A 15,044-nucleotide genomic window follows, 5' to 3' on the forward strand; every position below is an offset into this window, starting at 1 on the left:
ATTATCAGTCTTGCATTTCACTTAAAGAAAATTACTGTTTGGAACATTTATATTGCCCTCGTGAATATAAATAAGTGTAATTTGAATTTGATGCAAATCAAAACTGTAAAGGGATATGGTTCCATTTATGATAGTTAAAGTTTATACAGTCTGACCCCTCAATGTTCTTTAATACATAGTCTAGTCACATTTTGAAAGCCTCAGTTGTTGCAGCTGTGAAGTTAAAATTTTTTTTTGCAATGCAGGTACAATACAGTAGTACTGTACTGTACTGTACTGTACTATACCATATTAAAGCAGTTTAGAAGCTTAGGTATTAACCTTTTAATTATTGTACAGGTGGTTCTTGGGATTTGATTGGGATGGTCTGCGAGCAAGATCTCTACAACCTCCAATTATGCCAAAGGTAAGGGCAATTAGGATAATAAAGTTCTAAGGGTTGATTACACATTTTATTAAATTTACTTAAATAATTTTGTAGAAAATTGTCCCTGGATGTATTAGATTTTTTCAAAATAAATTTTTGAATAAAACTCTGGTATTATGCTACTTTTTATACTGAACATGCTAGTTAGAAATGATCAGAAATTTTTATCAAATTTGTATTGGGTCGAGTGTTGCATTGGTCTGTGAAAAAATTTCATGCTGCATTGTCATTTATCATAGATAAGTATGAACAAAACTATCACGAAATGTGCAGAAAGCAGTCATACTGTGTGCATACACAATTCAATCAGCGTTTGCCCGGGTGAGCAGCGAATCTATTTACTGACAATTCAATGTTTCATTTCCATACCATTTTAAAGATAAGGCAAGCAATCTTCTCTTGAAAGATTTGAATATGTTAAGTGCCCATTAAGCAGTAAGTTAGTGATAGAACATCTTGAGAAAACTGATTTTGAAGCGAAGCGAAAAATCTATTTTTTGGTGAGATGGCCATGTTGTCCTGATGGAAGGTTCCTTCCTTTAGGCTGCTTTCTAAGGGATATTTGGCTATAGTGATACTCCCAGAGAATTGACCATAGGTCTCAAGAATTCTAACTTCTCGCACGAATATCCTTAAAATTTCTCTTAAGGATATCGCATAATATTGGGTGACGTATATCTTGATACGACACATGGCAATCGTCACTCCCAATAGCATTTTTGCTTCGAGGGGGAAGAGCGGCAAAACTGAAGGGGAGCCATTATCAAGGTTACCCTTCCTCCCATACTATTACAAGGCTCCAAGATGGTGCTCATTCCTTGTAGCATTGAGCAATGTGCTACAGATATAGTAGTTTTGGGAGGAATCTTGCCTAAGTCTTTTTAGAAAAGGAGGGCGGGTCCATCAGGACGACATGGCCATCTTACCCAAAAATAGATTTTTCGCTTCGCTTCAAAATCCGTTTTTGGGCTCAAGCCATGTCTTCCTGATGGAAATTTACCAGAGAATTACTTGAAAGTACTGTATCTGTGGATTTGTATAAGTGCCTTAACCTTGGGACAATTTTTATATGGTCATCCGGACCACTGAGAAATATGACGTTACCGTTATACGTCATTACCACTAATCATGGAACAATGTTAGGGCTTCCTGCCCCATGCAGGGAAGTGTCGTGCTAGACAGTAAAAAGAGGTCTCAAGGTTTGTAAATATTGTAGGAACAAATATAAGAATCAACTAGAACTATTTGTTTCTATTACTACAATAATATAAGGTTTACTTAGGGAAATAAGTAAAGAACTCTGGCTACATTTATTGTGCTATTTACAGGGCGAAATAAGACGTAATTCCACTCTTTAATCATTTATTTAGGCTAAATGAGTAAATGGGATAACAAGTGTAAAATGTAGAAGAGAATTATACATACACCATGTACAGATAAAGTGTTTATACCTGGAAGGGAAGAAAGGGATTAATGCCACTATAAAATTGAAAATTTTGGAAAAATTTATCAATATAATTTTCTGTAAATGTTGGATACTATCAACACCGTGTACAAGGCACAAGTGTCATCTGTATAATTGTGCACCTGAAAATTTGAACAGTCCTAGTGTCACCATGGTGACACCCACATAAAAGATTATGCACTGGAAGGTGTCAACACCTTTTCACCCAAATTGATAGTCCCAATCAATTCACTGTTCATCGCAGCACTAGACAGGTTTTATACTACACGACCCGCCACCACGTAATGCTTAAGTTCGTGCACTTGCTTCGCATAATGTTTGTAAAAGACTCTGGATGACTTCCATCCAGTATATGAGCGAAGACGCTCAGTCCATATACTGAATAAAGTTCAGTAAGGAAATTATTTTTCTTGGATCATGACCTGCTGGTGTACTGTCAGGATCTGCTCTGCGAATGAAGTAGGTGAGAGACTGGATGACTTCCATCCAGTATATGAGCGAAGACGCTCAAAGTCCATATACTGAATAAAGTTCAGTAAGGAAATTATTTTTCTTGGATCATGACCTGCGGGTGTACTGTCAGGATCTGCTCTGCGAATGAAGTAGGTGAGCTTCGCCCTCAGTTGTTTTAGGGATAAGTTTGATCCTGAGGTTTCTCCTTTGAAGAGCTGTCCTCCCCTGAAGTCTAAAGTTCTTCGAAGATAGACCTTTAAACATTCTACTGGACACAGACATCTTCCTTCAGAGGGCAGATTCTCCAGGGACCCCATTTCTTAGTGGGTCACTCGTTCTTGGCAAGAAAGGTAGGATCAGGAAAGAGATTCAGTTCTTGGCAAGAAAGGTAGGATCAGGAAAGAGATTCAGTTCTCCCACTTCTGTGAACAGAATATGGCCCTCATCTCTTGAAAGGGCTACTATTTCACTAACTCTAGCCCCTGAGGCTATAGCGAACAGGAAAATAACTTTTTTGGGTTAGATCCTTAAGAGAACAATCTTCATTGTTCAAGGTTGAAGCATAGTGTAGGACCTTGTCCAAGGACCACGAAATGGGCTTTGGAGAGGCTGCAGTTCTAAGTCTAGCACATGCCTTTGGGATCTAATTAAAGATTTCGTTTGTCAGGTCCACTTGGAAGGCGTATAGAAGAGGTCTAATCAAGGCTGACTTACACGTAGTTATCGTGTTGGCAGCTAGGCCTTGTTCATGAAGAAGGACAGACAGAAGTAATTTCTTTCGGCCTTTTTTCTTCAACGAAAGCAGCCCACTTTTTCCAAGATGATTCGTATTGTCTTCTGGTTGACTTTGACTTGTATTCTTCTAAGAAGTCTATACTGCCTTTTAAGATCCCAAATCTTTTCTTAACCGCTAAGGCGAGAAAATCATGAGATGAAGGTTTTGGGTTCTCTGTGATGAAACGAAGACAGTCAACTTCTGAAGCAGTTGAGATAGAGCTGGGTTCGGTAGAGGGACCAGCCTCAGCTTCAGTTCAATTACCAGAGGGAACCAGTTGTTCTTAGGCCACTAGAGCTGCCGTTCCCTTGAAGGATCTCAGCTTGTTGAGGACCTTCAGTAGGAGATTGGTTGGAGGGAACAGGTAAATCCGGGTCCATTCGTTCCAATTGAGGGACATGGCATCCGTTGCCTCCGACAGAGGGTCCTCGTATGGGGCTACATATTGAGGTAATTTCTTGTCACTCGTCGCGAAGAGGTCTATCTACAGTTCCGGGACTTGTTCCAAGATAAAGGAGAATGAGTCTGCGTCTAGGGACCATTCTGACTATCGACTTTAGCCTGTATAGAGCGTCCGCTGGCACATTGTGGAACCCTTGTAGGTGAACTGCTGATAAGTGCCATCTCTTCTTCGTTAAACAAAAGATGGCTAACATCACATGGCTAATGTGGGGCGATCTCGAGCCTTGTCGGTTCAGACATCTCGCTATCACTTCGCTGTCCAAGACCAGCCTGATGTGGGGTGATCTGCGAGGGGAAAGTTTTTTCAATGACAAGAGGGCTGCCATGGCCTCCAGAATATTAATGTGAAAGGTCTTGAACAGGGATGACCAAGTCCCTTGAGCTTTCCTTTGATGGGAGTGACCTCCCTATCCTTCCGTCGAGGCATCCGTGTGGATGGTCACTGATGGTGGAGGTGGTTGCAGGGGCGCAGTCCTCGTTAGGCTCTTGACCTTCGACTATGGCTTGAGAAGTGATCGCAGTAAGGTCGGTATCGGTCTTTTTTAGATCTCTTCAAGCGTTTGATGTGTATCTTGTCCAGACTCCTGACGCATCTTTCAGCTGTGCTCTTAGCACTGGGTCTGTTACTGCTGCAAACTGGAGAGAGCCCAGTACTCTTTCCTAATGGCATCTTGATATCCTGTTGGATTTCAGTAGTCTCTTGACAGACCCCGCGATCTCTCTCCCCTTCCCTGGGGGAAATGGAGAGGCGGTGTGATTTAAAGTTCCAATGGATTCCCAGCCAGCCATTGAAACTCCTGAGCTGGAGAGTCGAGATTTCTTGAAGTTGATCTTGAATGCCAGATGTTCCAGGAACTGGATCACTTTCATGGATGCTTGCAGACAAGCCATCCTGGATGCTGCCCACACCAGCCAGTCTTCCAGGTACACTGCTACCTGAACAACATCTAGGCGTAGTTGTTGAACGACTGCGTCTGCAAGTTTCGTGAAGATCCTTGGGGCTATGTTTAGTCCGAAGGGCATGGCTCTGAAGAAATACTTTTTCTTCTGTAACTTGAATCCTAGGTAGGAGGAGAGGGGGGTGGCTGACTGGGATATGCCAGTAAGCATCTGTCAGGTGTATTGTGACTGTGTATGCCCCTTTTGGTAACAGGGTCCTTTGTTGAAGGGTTAACATCCTGAACTTGTTGAGTGGCGACAAGTCCAGGATGACTCTGAGTTTGTCTTGAGTTCTTCTGGGGAACACAAAACAGCCTTCCCTGGAATTTGATGGACTTTGCTCTCCTTATAACCTGTTTGCTCAAGAGTTCTAATGTATATTCTTCCAATAAGGGGGTGGTGGAGTGTTGGAAGAATTGAGGAAATGATGGTGGAAACTTGTTCCATGTCCATCCTAGTCCATTCTTGATTAGGCTGTGGGCCCAAGGATCGAAGGTCCAACGATTCTGAAAGTGTTGGAGCCTCCCTCCTACCTAAAGCATCTCCTTGCTTCAGTTGTCTAGAGAGTTTACCTCCCTACCTCGTGAGGGGTGTCTTGAGGAGCCCTGTCGGGAGCCTCTACCTTTCAGACGAAAGGTAGTGGTTTGACTGGGCAACCAGCTGCTGAGGCACCACTTGGAATGTGGTCTGTGGTTGAGCAACCACGTGGGGCACCGCGGTCATGGTGACTGTAGGATGTTGCTGGGCAGGCCGAGAGGGTAGTCTAAGCTTCTTCATCTTCCTTTTAGGTTGGGGACCCGCATCCGGGGAAGTCTTTCTTTTTGACCCGATGCCCCACTTCTGGAGAAGGTTCCTATTCTCCGTGGCGGCTTTCTCGTCTACCTCTTTGGCCACTTCATTTGGGAAGAGGTCTTTACCCCAGATGTTGAAAGATATCAGCTTCCTGGGTTTGTGGTTTACTGTTGCTGCAGCAAACACGAACTCTGTACAGGCTCTCCTAGCCTTCATAAAAATGTACAGGTCCTTCACTGGGTTGGCCATATGCATTTTGGCCAGGACCATGAGCATATGCGTCTGGGGTGCTTTTTTGGCCTGCACACATCTATGCAGTTCTGTAGGGATAGGGATGCTGCAAGTCTCTCCTTCGTCTCTTGCTCCCTTTGCAAGAGAAAGTCTGAAAGTTTCTGGAGATTTTCGCTGAACTGCCGTCCCGCGATATCTGCATCCAACTTCCATGGGCAGGGCTAACGAGAGAGGCCTACACTCCTCTAGTGCAGAGCATGGTTTGCCTGCCTCCATTGCCTTGGCAACAGCTTTAAATGCCTTCGACGTAAAGGGGAAGGCTATTGAAGCAGGAGTAAGAAAGGTAGGGTGTTTCTTGCTCAAGGTGGACACTTTCGAGTTTGTGTAGCCCGCCGCCTTCAGGCTGCTCGACAAGAGAGCCTGTGCCTTGTCGTGGTTGAAAACCATGACCGACCACCTAAGGTTCCGTCTCTTCTTTTGACGCTGGCTCCTGCCTCAGTCGAATGAAGCAGTCAGGGTAAGCATTGAAGCTCGGCCAAAACTGGATGTCATCTAAGGGGACGGCTCCCATCTTCTCAGAGATGTAAAGCTTGCCGTTGGTAATTGGCATATACTACGCATACCTCCAGGGATTCGTCTGGAAGTAAGGTGGGAGGTCTTGAACTCTTGAGTTGCTTAAACGACCCTCGGGAGGCAGTGATCCGTGCTTCACGGAGCTCTTTTTCAAGCCTCGCTTCCATTGCTTCGCCTTGTTTGCGAATATTCTCCATCTGCACAGTGATATGAGCCAAAACTGCCTGGCTCATGTTGTCCAATGGAGGGGTAGGAGCAGAAAGACGTAAAAGGTGTCTGCTCCAGTGCCGGCACAGACGAAAGGACTCCGACTCGACTTCTTCTTCTTCGGGAGGCAGAGTAAACTCCTCCTCGGGATCATCCCTAAGGATGATCCTCCTGTGTCAGTGGACACATCAGACATCCTTTCCTCCTGGTGGATGTCCATGCCTTGTAACGCCTCACTGACATCGTCTCGATGGCAATCTGGACGCAGGGAGGTCTGGGTTGTGTTTGGGGCACGACAGCTTCACTACCCGCCTTAGGGAACAGCAAGCTACGCATCCTGTCCTTAGGTAGGTACGGTCCCGGAGAGTTCTTTTGAAACCCTCGGACCCACTTGCGCAGCTTTTCTCGTGCTGCATCCCTCGACTCCGTTGACTTGGGGTCGTCGAAACCTTCGGCCACCATGGCCAAGCAGATGTTGCAGTTCTGGGGATCCCAGTACCGCAAGGTTTCGGTGGTAATGGTGCAGGCGGCATGAGACCTGCACATTTTGTGACCACAGAAGTTCCTACTCTTGTGGTTACAGAAGATCACCTCGCACTTCATTTTGGGTTCCTCCTGTAAAGAAAGGAAAAATAAATGAGTATGCAGTTGTTTATCACACTTGATAAACAGGTTATGCAATATATTAAATATTTGAACCATTATAGCTTAGGATAGTAAGCTAGAAAGGAAATAGGAAAGAGACATACTTGTGCCTCCTATCCAGCCAATTGCTGTGACCTCCCCCAATATTAATGTTAAAATTTCCTTATTAAGGAGGGATAGAATTAGTGTATACTAACACTAACCCTTTTTTAAAGATTTTAATATTGTGGGGTTAGTTATAAACTGATTACTTATCAGTGTATTGAAGGAAAACTTCACTTCAATATAGAATTTGTCTCAACAATAGACTGTGAAAGGATACACAGTGTATGTTGGAAAATAAACTACTGTATAAGCTATACTATAGTATTCTGTCTGCAGTACATACTGGCTACTGTATAATCATATACTATAGTTCACGCCGGCTAGGCTAGCACCTGGTGGCACCGGTCCAGCCGGCGGCATGCTGGCTGGGTTAGTACCTGGCTGCACTAGCCAACCTAAAGAGAGAAAGCATGGAGTGAAGGGCTGTCTTATTAATGTATGTGTACAATAAATAAGGGTGTAGGTATATGTAACCTTACTGCCTTCCTCCAGAATGAGGGTTCAAATGGAAAGGGAGACGGCATCATTCAGGCTTCCACCCAGCCACAAGATCTGTTGCCGGTCGCTGCCAATTTCAGGGATGTGGATGGCAGTCCAAGGGAGGACTGAAGAACACTCAAGGGCAAAAGGGGTCTCCCACTGGCAGCCGCCATAACCGGCACAACCTTTCCCGGAGCCTTGCATCCATAGGGGAAAGTCGGAGCGGCTATCAAGCCGCCTATGTAGGAGTCCGGCCGGCGGCGCTATGATCTACCCGGCAAGCAGGGAAAATGTAGAACGACGGCCACAGAGTTGCGATAACTAGGCCATCGTTAAAGGACAGAGAGGGGCAGGGAAAGGGTCTTGTATGTAGCGTTAGGAGAAGGCGGCAAGATTGCCGCCACTTCCAAACAGGGGTGAAACTTCGTTTCAGTATCGGCGCCATCCCAGGCGGCAGAAGAATATCTATTCTTCAGCCTAGGGTCTGCCGAAACAAGACTTGTCTTCTAGACCGCAGGGGAGAAGGTGGCGTCATTATATTACCACTTTAGGTGCGGCCTAAGGAGGCTAAGCCTCCTATGCCGGCAACTATAAGCGGGCAGGGGAGTGATTACTCACCCTGCAGCTCAGCCGCTGGCAAAAATACGGAATACTCTGAGGTTCTGTCGAAAACCCAAGCCGGCAAGGGTGGAAGACAGGAAACACTAGCCTAGTTAAGCCGGTGTACTACTCTATGGCAAGACCAAGATAGGGTTGTCGCCTATGGCAGCACTCAGAGGGAAGGAGGGATTACCCTTAAATCTCCACAGGAGACGAGTATCGAGTTATTTACTAGGAGATATACTATCTCCTGTTAAATTGATAAAACGATACACGAAGGTAAATGGGGATAATGTATGAAAGTATACTAAAGCGCCTAGGCTAGCGCGGGGCGAGATCTCGGTTACCTATATCACCGAAACTCTAACGTATACGATCGACATATGAGGGAGAAGAAATTTGTATGCATAATCATATCTTCACTAGTATAATTGTGCCTAAATAGCTATACGTAAATCATTTTATTGTGCCTAAATAGCTATAAATCATCATCATTAAAGCTATAAACCCGGTAATGTCGTTGTTCTGCTGACTAAATAAAGCATGCATGACAAACGACAGCGCCCCACCATGAAGCGTCCGGTGAATGGCCAAGCTCAATAAAACACATTAAATTATACTAATTTCACTGTGAAGCAGGAGCTAAAAATTATACACTGTAAAGATAAAATACTCAACTTTCCAGAGGCAGAAGATGCTGGAGAATGCATAATAAATCCTCTCAACGATCTAGAACGTTAGATAACAGGGAAAACCACTACCAAATCGCTACCAAAAAAGGAATGAGTGCCATCTTGGAGCCTTGTAGTATGGGAGGAAGGGTAACCTTGATAATGGCTCCCCTTCAGTTTCGCCACTCTTCCCCCCCTCGAAGCAAAAACGCTATTCGGGGTGAAGATTGCCATGTGTCGTATCAAGATATACGTCCCCTGATATTATGCGATATCCTTAAGAGAAATTTAAGGATATTCGCGCCAGGAGTTAGAATTCTGGAGACCTATGGTCAATTCTCTGGGAGTATCACTGTATCCAAATATCCCTTGGAAAGCTGCCTAAAGGAACCTTCCATCAGGACGACATGGCTTGAGCCCAAAAAACTCTATATTATACCAGAAGTTCTCTTAGGTCTTTCAAGTGCTAACCTCCTTGTCCTCCTCTCATCTCCTTACGTCAGCCATGACTCTGTAATGGTAAAGCGAGATATTTGTCAATTTTTAAACTTTATATTTTGAACTTTTAAGGTTTTATAAATTCTATTAGGGGGTTTATAATCTGTACAATAATTACCACTACAAAATGTTTACGTACAGATGTGTGAAATGTGTATTTTTAATTTCTTTTATTTATTAAGAGGAAAATTATTTTAGGATACAAGCATTTAAGGTTGCGCGCTTGCTGCCCGAACAAGTTACTCTTAACACGAGGTGGTACTATTTAGTTTTGAAACTACAGTATAACAAATATCCCTCCAACTTTAGATCATGCAATTTACCATTTCTCAAAGTTACAGTATTAGTTTTAAAGTTTTGAAATTACATTTGCTCAAACCTCTGTAATTAATCTTATTTTGAAAGTTATTTGAGGTAAATTAATTATGCAATGATTATACTTTAGTGAACTATCCTATCATTGCAAAGAAAAGAGTTGTCTCAATTGAGGTGGAAAGATTTCTATAGATCAAATACATAATGTGCATTCTCATTGTCAAAATTGGTAAAGGTAAAAGTTCTTTAGAGATTTTTTATTAAAGGGTCCAGTTATCTCGTACATATTCACCAACATTTACAGAAAATTTATCAAAACAGGAAAATTAGCGACTCAACGTGAGCATCACAAACCATTTTAACCATACAGCAATTAAAAGAAATGGTTTATCAAAAGAGACCACCAAAGTCATTAAGCAAGTAAATTATGGACACTTATTTGGTAAAATAATTATATCTATTTGCAAATTTAATAAGATTAAATTTCACTCAACTGCAAGGATCATGAGAATGTCACTAATATAATTTGTATTTCAAGGCACCAGCCACCCGTTGAGATACTACCGCTAGAGTTATGGGGTCCTTTGACTGGCCCAACAGTACAACATTAGATCCTTCTCTCTGGTTACGGTTCACTTTCTCTAGCCTACACATATACCAAATAGTCTGGCCTATTCTTTACAAATTCTCCTCTGTCCTCATACATCTGACAACACAGGTTACCAGACAATTCTGCTTTCACCCAAGGGGTTAACAACTTCACTGTAATTGTTCAGTGGGTACTTTCCTCTTGGTAATAGTAGAAAAAGAGACTTTAGCTATGCTAAGCACCACCTCTAGGAGAATGATGCTCCAAAATCAAACCATTATTTTCTAGTCGTGGGTAGTGCCATAGCTTCAGTACAGGTCTTTCACTGTCTTAGGTTGGAGTTCTCTTGCTTGGGGGTACACTTGGGCACACTTCTATCTAGTTTCTTTTCCTCTTGTTTTGTTAAAGTTTTTACAGTTTATATAGGAAATATTTATTTTGGTGTTGTTACACTTCTTAATTTTTAATTTTTTTTTTCCTTTCCTCACTGGGCTATTTTCCCTGTTTGGGGCCCCTGGGCTTATAGTATCCTGCTTTTCCAACTAGGGTTGTAGCTTAGCAAGTAATAATAATAATAATAAATAATAACCATAAAACTTTTGTTGTTGATCCAACCCATCATTATAATGTGTATTGTTGAACAGCTTTGATGAATCATTTGGCCGGTACTAAATTTACCGATTAAACATTGTACAGTATACTATGGTTATCCCATGTATACACAAAATTATCTGCAAGAGAACAGTATGACTTTACAAGCCCCTGCAGATTGTAGTGTGCTTCCTGATCAATGAGCTAAGAAATAGTAAAGATGGCGGATTAGAATTTCATAAGTTCTATCCAAAAATGTGTGGAAGGGCCAGGAGAAGGAGATAGATGGACCTTGCACATCCCCAGAGTGTGAGATGTCAACGGCTCAGGAGAGGGTTCCCTCTTTGCACCTTGCTGAAGAAGGTGTTACAGCTGCTCCTTCAAGGGGGTCCCGAAATCCCTAAGGACAACCACCTGGAATAAATCTGCAAGGGAAGAAGGCTTGCCAACAGCTGGAGGAGAAGGTGCTCCATTAGGGGAAGTAACAACTCCCCCAGTAACCTGGGGTTGCCCAGAAAATGAGAGATCTGCATTCCTGCTCGTGTGAGAAGGAGCTTTAGAAAGTGAATTGGGGGTGATGGAAGGTGTCCCACTCGCCCTTGAACAAGAATGATCGCGCTTGGCCTTCTCCTTCCTGCGCCTTCCAAACCTCTACCGTTAAGGAGGCAGACTACTCCCTACACTGCGCAGGGGGAGCCCTGCTCGCAACAATGCCCTTAACACACAGGACACAGAGTGTGCGGGTCGGACTCCAACGACGACATTAAGATCCCGCACACGGCACCCTCTTGCCCTGGACATGTATGCATGATGAAGGCGATCTCAGGACACACACACTTGAAAAAAAAAGAAAGAAGGCAAACAAATTAAGGAGTCCAATAATATTCACGAGTAGAGCGGCCATGTCTAATCACTACTGAGCCATAAGAAAAATTGAAGTCTCTCACTGCTTTGACAGTATATAGAGTCAACTGGGTACCACCCCCCACCCCCGGCCACTTGCACTCAAGTCTAATGGCTACCTCCAGCTGCTGCTGAAAGAATATCCACATAAATAACGGAAGGTTTGTATTAGATAAGGGAAATATACAAATTATCTTCAAGTTTGTCATTTTGATTAATATATTTAAACTTAAAACATTCTCTAACAAATCCATCGCTTATCAAAACTCCCAGAGACTGATTTCAACCCCCTAGTATCTTTCTTTCCTTTCTCCAACATGGTCTTATCTTCTACTTGGAGGGAGATTTTCTTCGTTGGCCCTTGGAGGTCAAATTAAAGGGGGGGGGGGGGAGCCAGTGAACGGGATGTGTAAAGCCTGTGCGAAGGATTGACATTCCAATGTTTGTCTGCAAGGATCCCCCCCCCATCTCTGCTACCTTTGCATAAGGCATCCTTTCACTGGTGGTCAGGAAGGAGGTATGTCCCTCTTGGCGTGGGGCAGCCACGTCTCCACCTTCACCTCCTCTGCCCCTAGCACCCTTTACCAGGAAAGGGCTGCTTAGGAGCTGGGTTCCTGGCATTGGACTGCCTCAAAGTGTTTGCCCTTCTTCTGTGAGCTTTTGTCTGTGTGGACAGGGATGTCCTCTTGATGTCGCTGCCCTGTGGAAGGAGCAAGTCTTGACTCTCGTACTTCCAGTGCTCCGTAACGGCGTTAATGTCTTAAGAGACAAGGAAGGACCCTCCATTGACAAGTTACATAACTTGGGTGCTTCTCTCCAGCAGCTGCCTGTGGAACCTTGAAATGATAGAGACATGCTGTTTCCAGATACAATTCATCTCGCCCCAGAAAGCAAGGTGGTCACAGCTTTCTTTTTGTGATCAAATAGTCAACTGACCCAGACCAGTAGTCAATCCATGATATGGCTTATAAAGAAGCCTTTGCAACCCGCTCCATGTTCATGGCTTCTGCAGTCTAAAACGGCACTTACTGAACTGCCGACTTGTCCGAGACTGCTGGGTCTAAAAGCAAAGACGAGGAGTATTGTGAAGTACTTCTTTTGCTGAAGAAACTGCAGGAAATAACTGAAAAGTTTCTCGCTTTCAGAGAGATGTCCTTCCTGGCACCCTTTACCATCTCAGACCTGGGTAACTCTATCCTATCTTCAGGGGTGGCAGAAGTGATTAAGGACTATCCTTCACCTCTAAATGGGTGTATTCATATATTTTTCTTATGCTGCCCAACATTTGTTGAGGCAGCATGCTGTCTGATTGGTCAGAATTTTCGTCTTTACAACTTCCAACTGAAGATGCGCAGCCATAGGAACTTGGGTTGGGCCAGGTTCGTCAACAACAGTCTAGCCGGGCACAAGGCCTAGAGTAGAGGCCCTGTGTCGTAGGCAACAAAAAAAATTAACCAATCAGTGTGTCTTTCTGTTAATCTGGAGCCTTTGGCACTTTTGAAGCCCAGTTCTTCGGAAGGGTCTTCGTATTCTGCTCTCGAGGCCTAGCCGCGAAGGAGGCAAGAAGACAAAGTTTCCTTTTGAGGAACCACTGCCAGCTGTGAGGTCTGAGTGACCACGAGGCAGCCATTGACTCCTTTATGATCCTGTGCCACAAAATTCTCAATCGTCAGCCTTGCCGTAAAACACCCCAATAGGTGGGACGGTCTGTATCGCCTTGAACTGCTCCGGGAGGTTGGTATCAACGGACGGGGAGGCCTGTGCTTGTGTTGCAGAAGAGCTTTGTGCTGAATGGACCTTACGTCTTCCCACATGAATGAGGTTAATGTTGTGTGATAGGCTGTCGTTTCAGGGTCAGCAGCCTGTTCCCATGCGAGGTCTTAATAATCCACCCCTAGGTGGATGAAGTTTATCTCAACAGTGATACAACGTCGGCCATGGGATTCCTCTTACCAGGGATGTAGTTCATATGTAGCCAAACTAGACAATGGCTGCCAGATGGCATTGTTGCCTCGATGACCACGCATCCCCAGCTTTCATGAATGTGTGAACCAGCAAGTAATGATCCGTCACAAGTTAAGGAAGTACTCAAAGTGCCGTACGGCTTGGTAAACAGCCAGCAGCTTCCAGTCAGACATGCCGTATCGGGCGGGTCCTATGCATGAAAACGGGTTGTGTACTCTGGTGAAGGGATAAAGTTTCTTGCAGCAGCACTGACCCTCCCATGAGGAGAGAAATGCTAGAAGTAACTTAAGCAATTCCTATCCATCTGTTCACTTGGAGTTCCAATCCAAACAACCCCTATCCTGACTGGCAGTGAGAAGAGAGGAAGATTTTTCTTGTTGAAGGGTCATTCAGGCCGGTGACAACACTTCCATAAAAAGAGACAGTATGACCAGCTGAACGTCCTTAGTACCTTAACGGAACTGGAAGTCACAAAGGAGAAGGGTGGTGCCCTTCTACTTCACACTGTGGCAGAACTTCTTCCTTTGACCGGGCACATCGATACCAAGGATGTTCACATGGCCACACAAGCAAGAAAATAAGCAGCTAACGGGAAAAGGAATGTGGATATTGGCAGGTTTGCACAGAAAAAAAAAATGTCACAGCTACAGTTTAAAATACTACTTTGACGACAATCTGCCATCACATTTCTTGAAAAGAAAAATATTTAAAGTCACTGAAGGGTACCAGTAGTATGTCTACACTCTCGCAGCTGAAAAAAAAAAAAAAAAAGATTTGGGGAGGGGGATATCAGGTAAGCCAGGTTTCATGCCACCTGGTATGAACTACTGCCAACTCGCTAAGAGTATAACAGCTGAATCCATACTCCTCTTGAAGGATGAGTGTTTGCAATTGAGTAAGTAACCAGTAGACTTCATGGAGGTGATGTCCGAGACTGATTAGAGCAGGTCTGGCCAAGCCTCACCCAGAGTTCCATCAGTCCCCAGATGTCACCTTGTTGGGTGGGTTGAAGGGAAGACTTTGAAATTTTTAGTTTTTTGTGGTAACCACTTTTGAGTTGGCCCTGAGGAAAAAGCATTATGAACATCAGGAGAGATTCATACAAATATAATTTATTTTTGACAAATTGGTTAGCTTTTGGAGAAGGAACTGTTGAGAAATGTTATAAGGATTTTTTTACATAATGTTTTATTATTAGACTTCAAAGGCCACTTTATAGCAAAGTTAAGGGACAGTGACAGTGCCCTAGAGACTGATCGTATATATTATGATCACCCCAAGACCCCTGCCACCCACACACACAGGACAAGACAAGGCAATGGCTGCTGATGACTCAGCAGGTAGACCTTATAGGTTTT

The 15,044-nt window shown here is 43.9% G+C and overlaps 1 protein-coding gene and 1 long non-coding RNA gene across 2 annotated transcripts in view; one reads left to right on the forward strand and one right to left on the reverse strand.

Moving 5' to 3' along the window:
- Positions 1-15,044, forward strand: part of Pkg21D (Protein kinase, cGMP-dependent at 21D) — a 148,036-nt gene that overhangs the window by 128,722 nt on the left and 4,270 nt on the right. The window contains exon 12 of the mRNA XM_068372593.1: positions 340-406. Within this exon, the coding sequence (XP_068228694.1) occupies positions 340-406 (67 nt within the window). The remainder of the gene's footprint in view (positions 1-339; positions 407-15,044) is intronic.
- LOC137640119 (uncharacterized) overlaps positions 9,068-15,044 on the reverse strand; it is a 56,710-nt gene continuing 50,733 nt past the window's right edge. Inside the window, exon 4 of the long non-coding RNA XR_011044304.1 lies at positions 9,068-9,336. This is a non-coding gene — a long non-coding RNA (uncharacterized lncRNA). The remainder of the gene's footprint in view (positions 9,337-15,044) is intronic.

The sequence above is a fragment of the Palaemon carinicauda genome, chromosome 4 (genome assembly GCF_036898095.1).
Source record: "Palaemon carinicauda isolate YSFRI2023 chromosome 4, ASM3689809v2, whole genome shotgun sequence".
Lineage (NCBI taxonomy): Eukaryota > Metazoa > Arthropoda > Malacostraca > Decapoda > Palaemonidae > Palaemon > Palaemon carinicauda.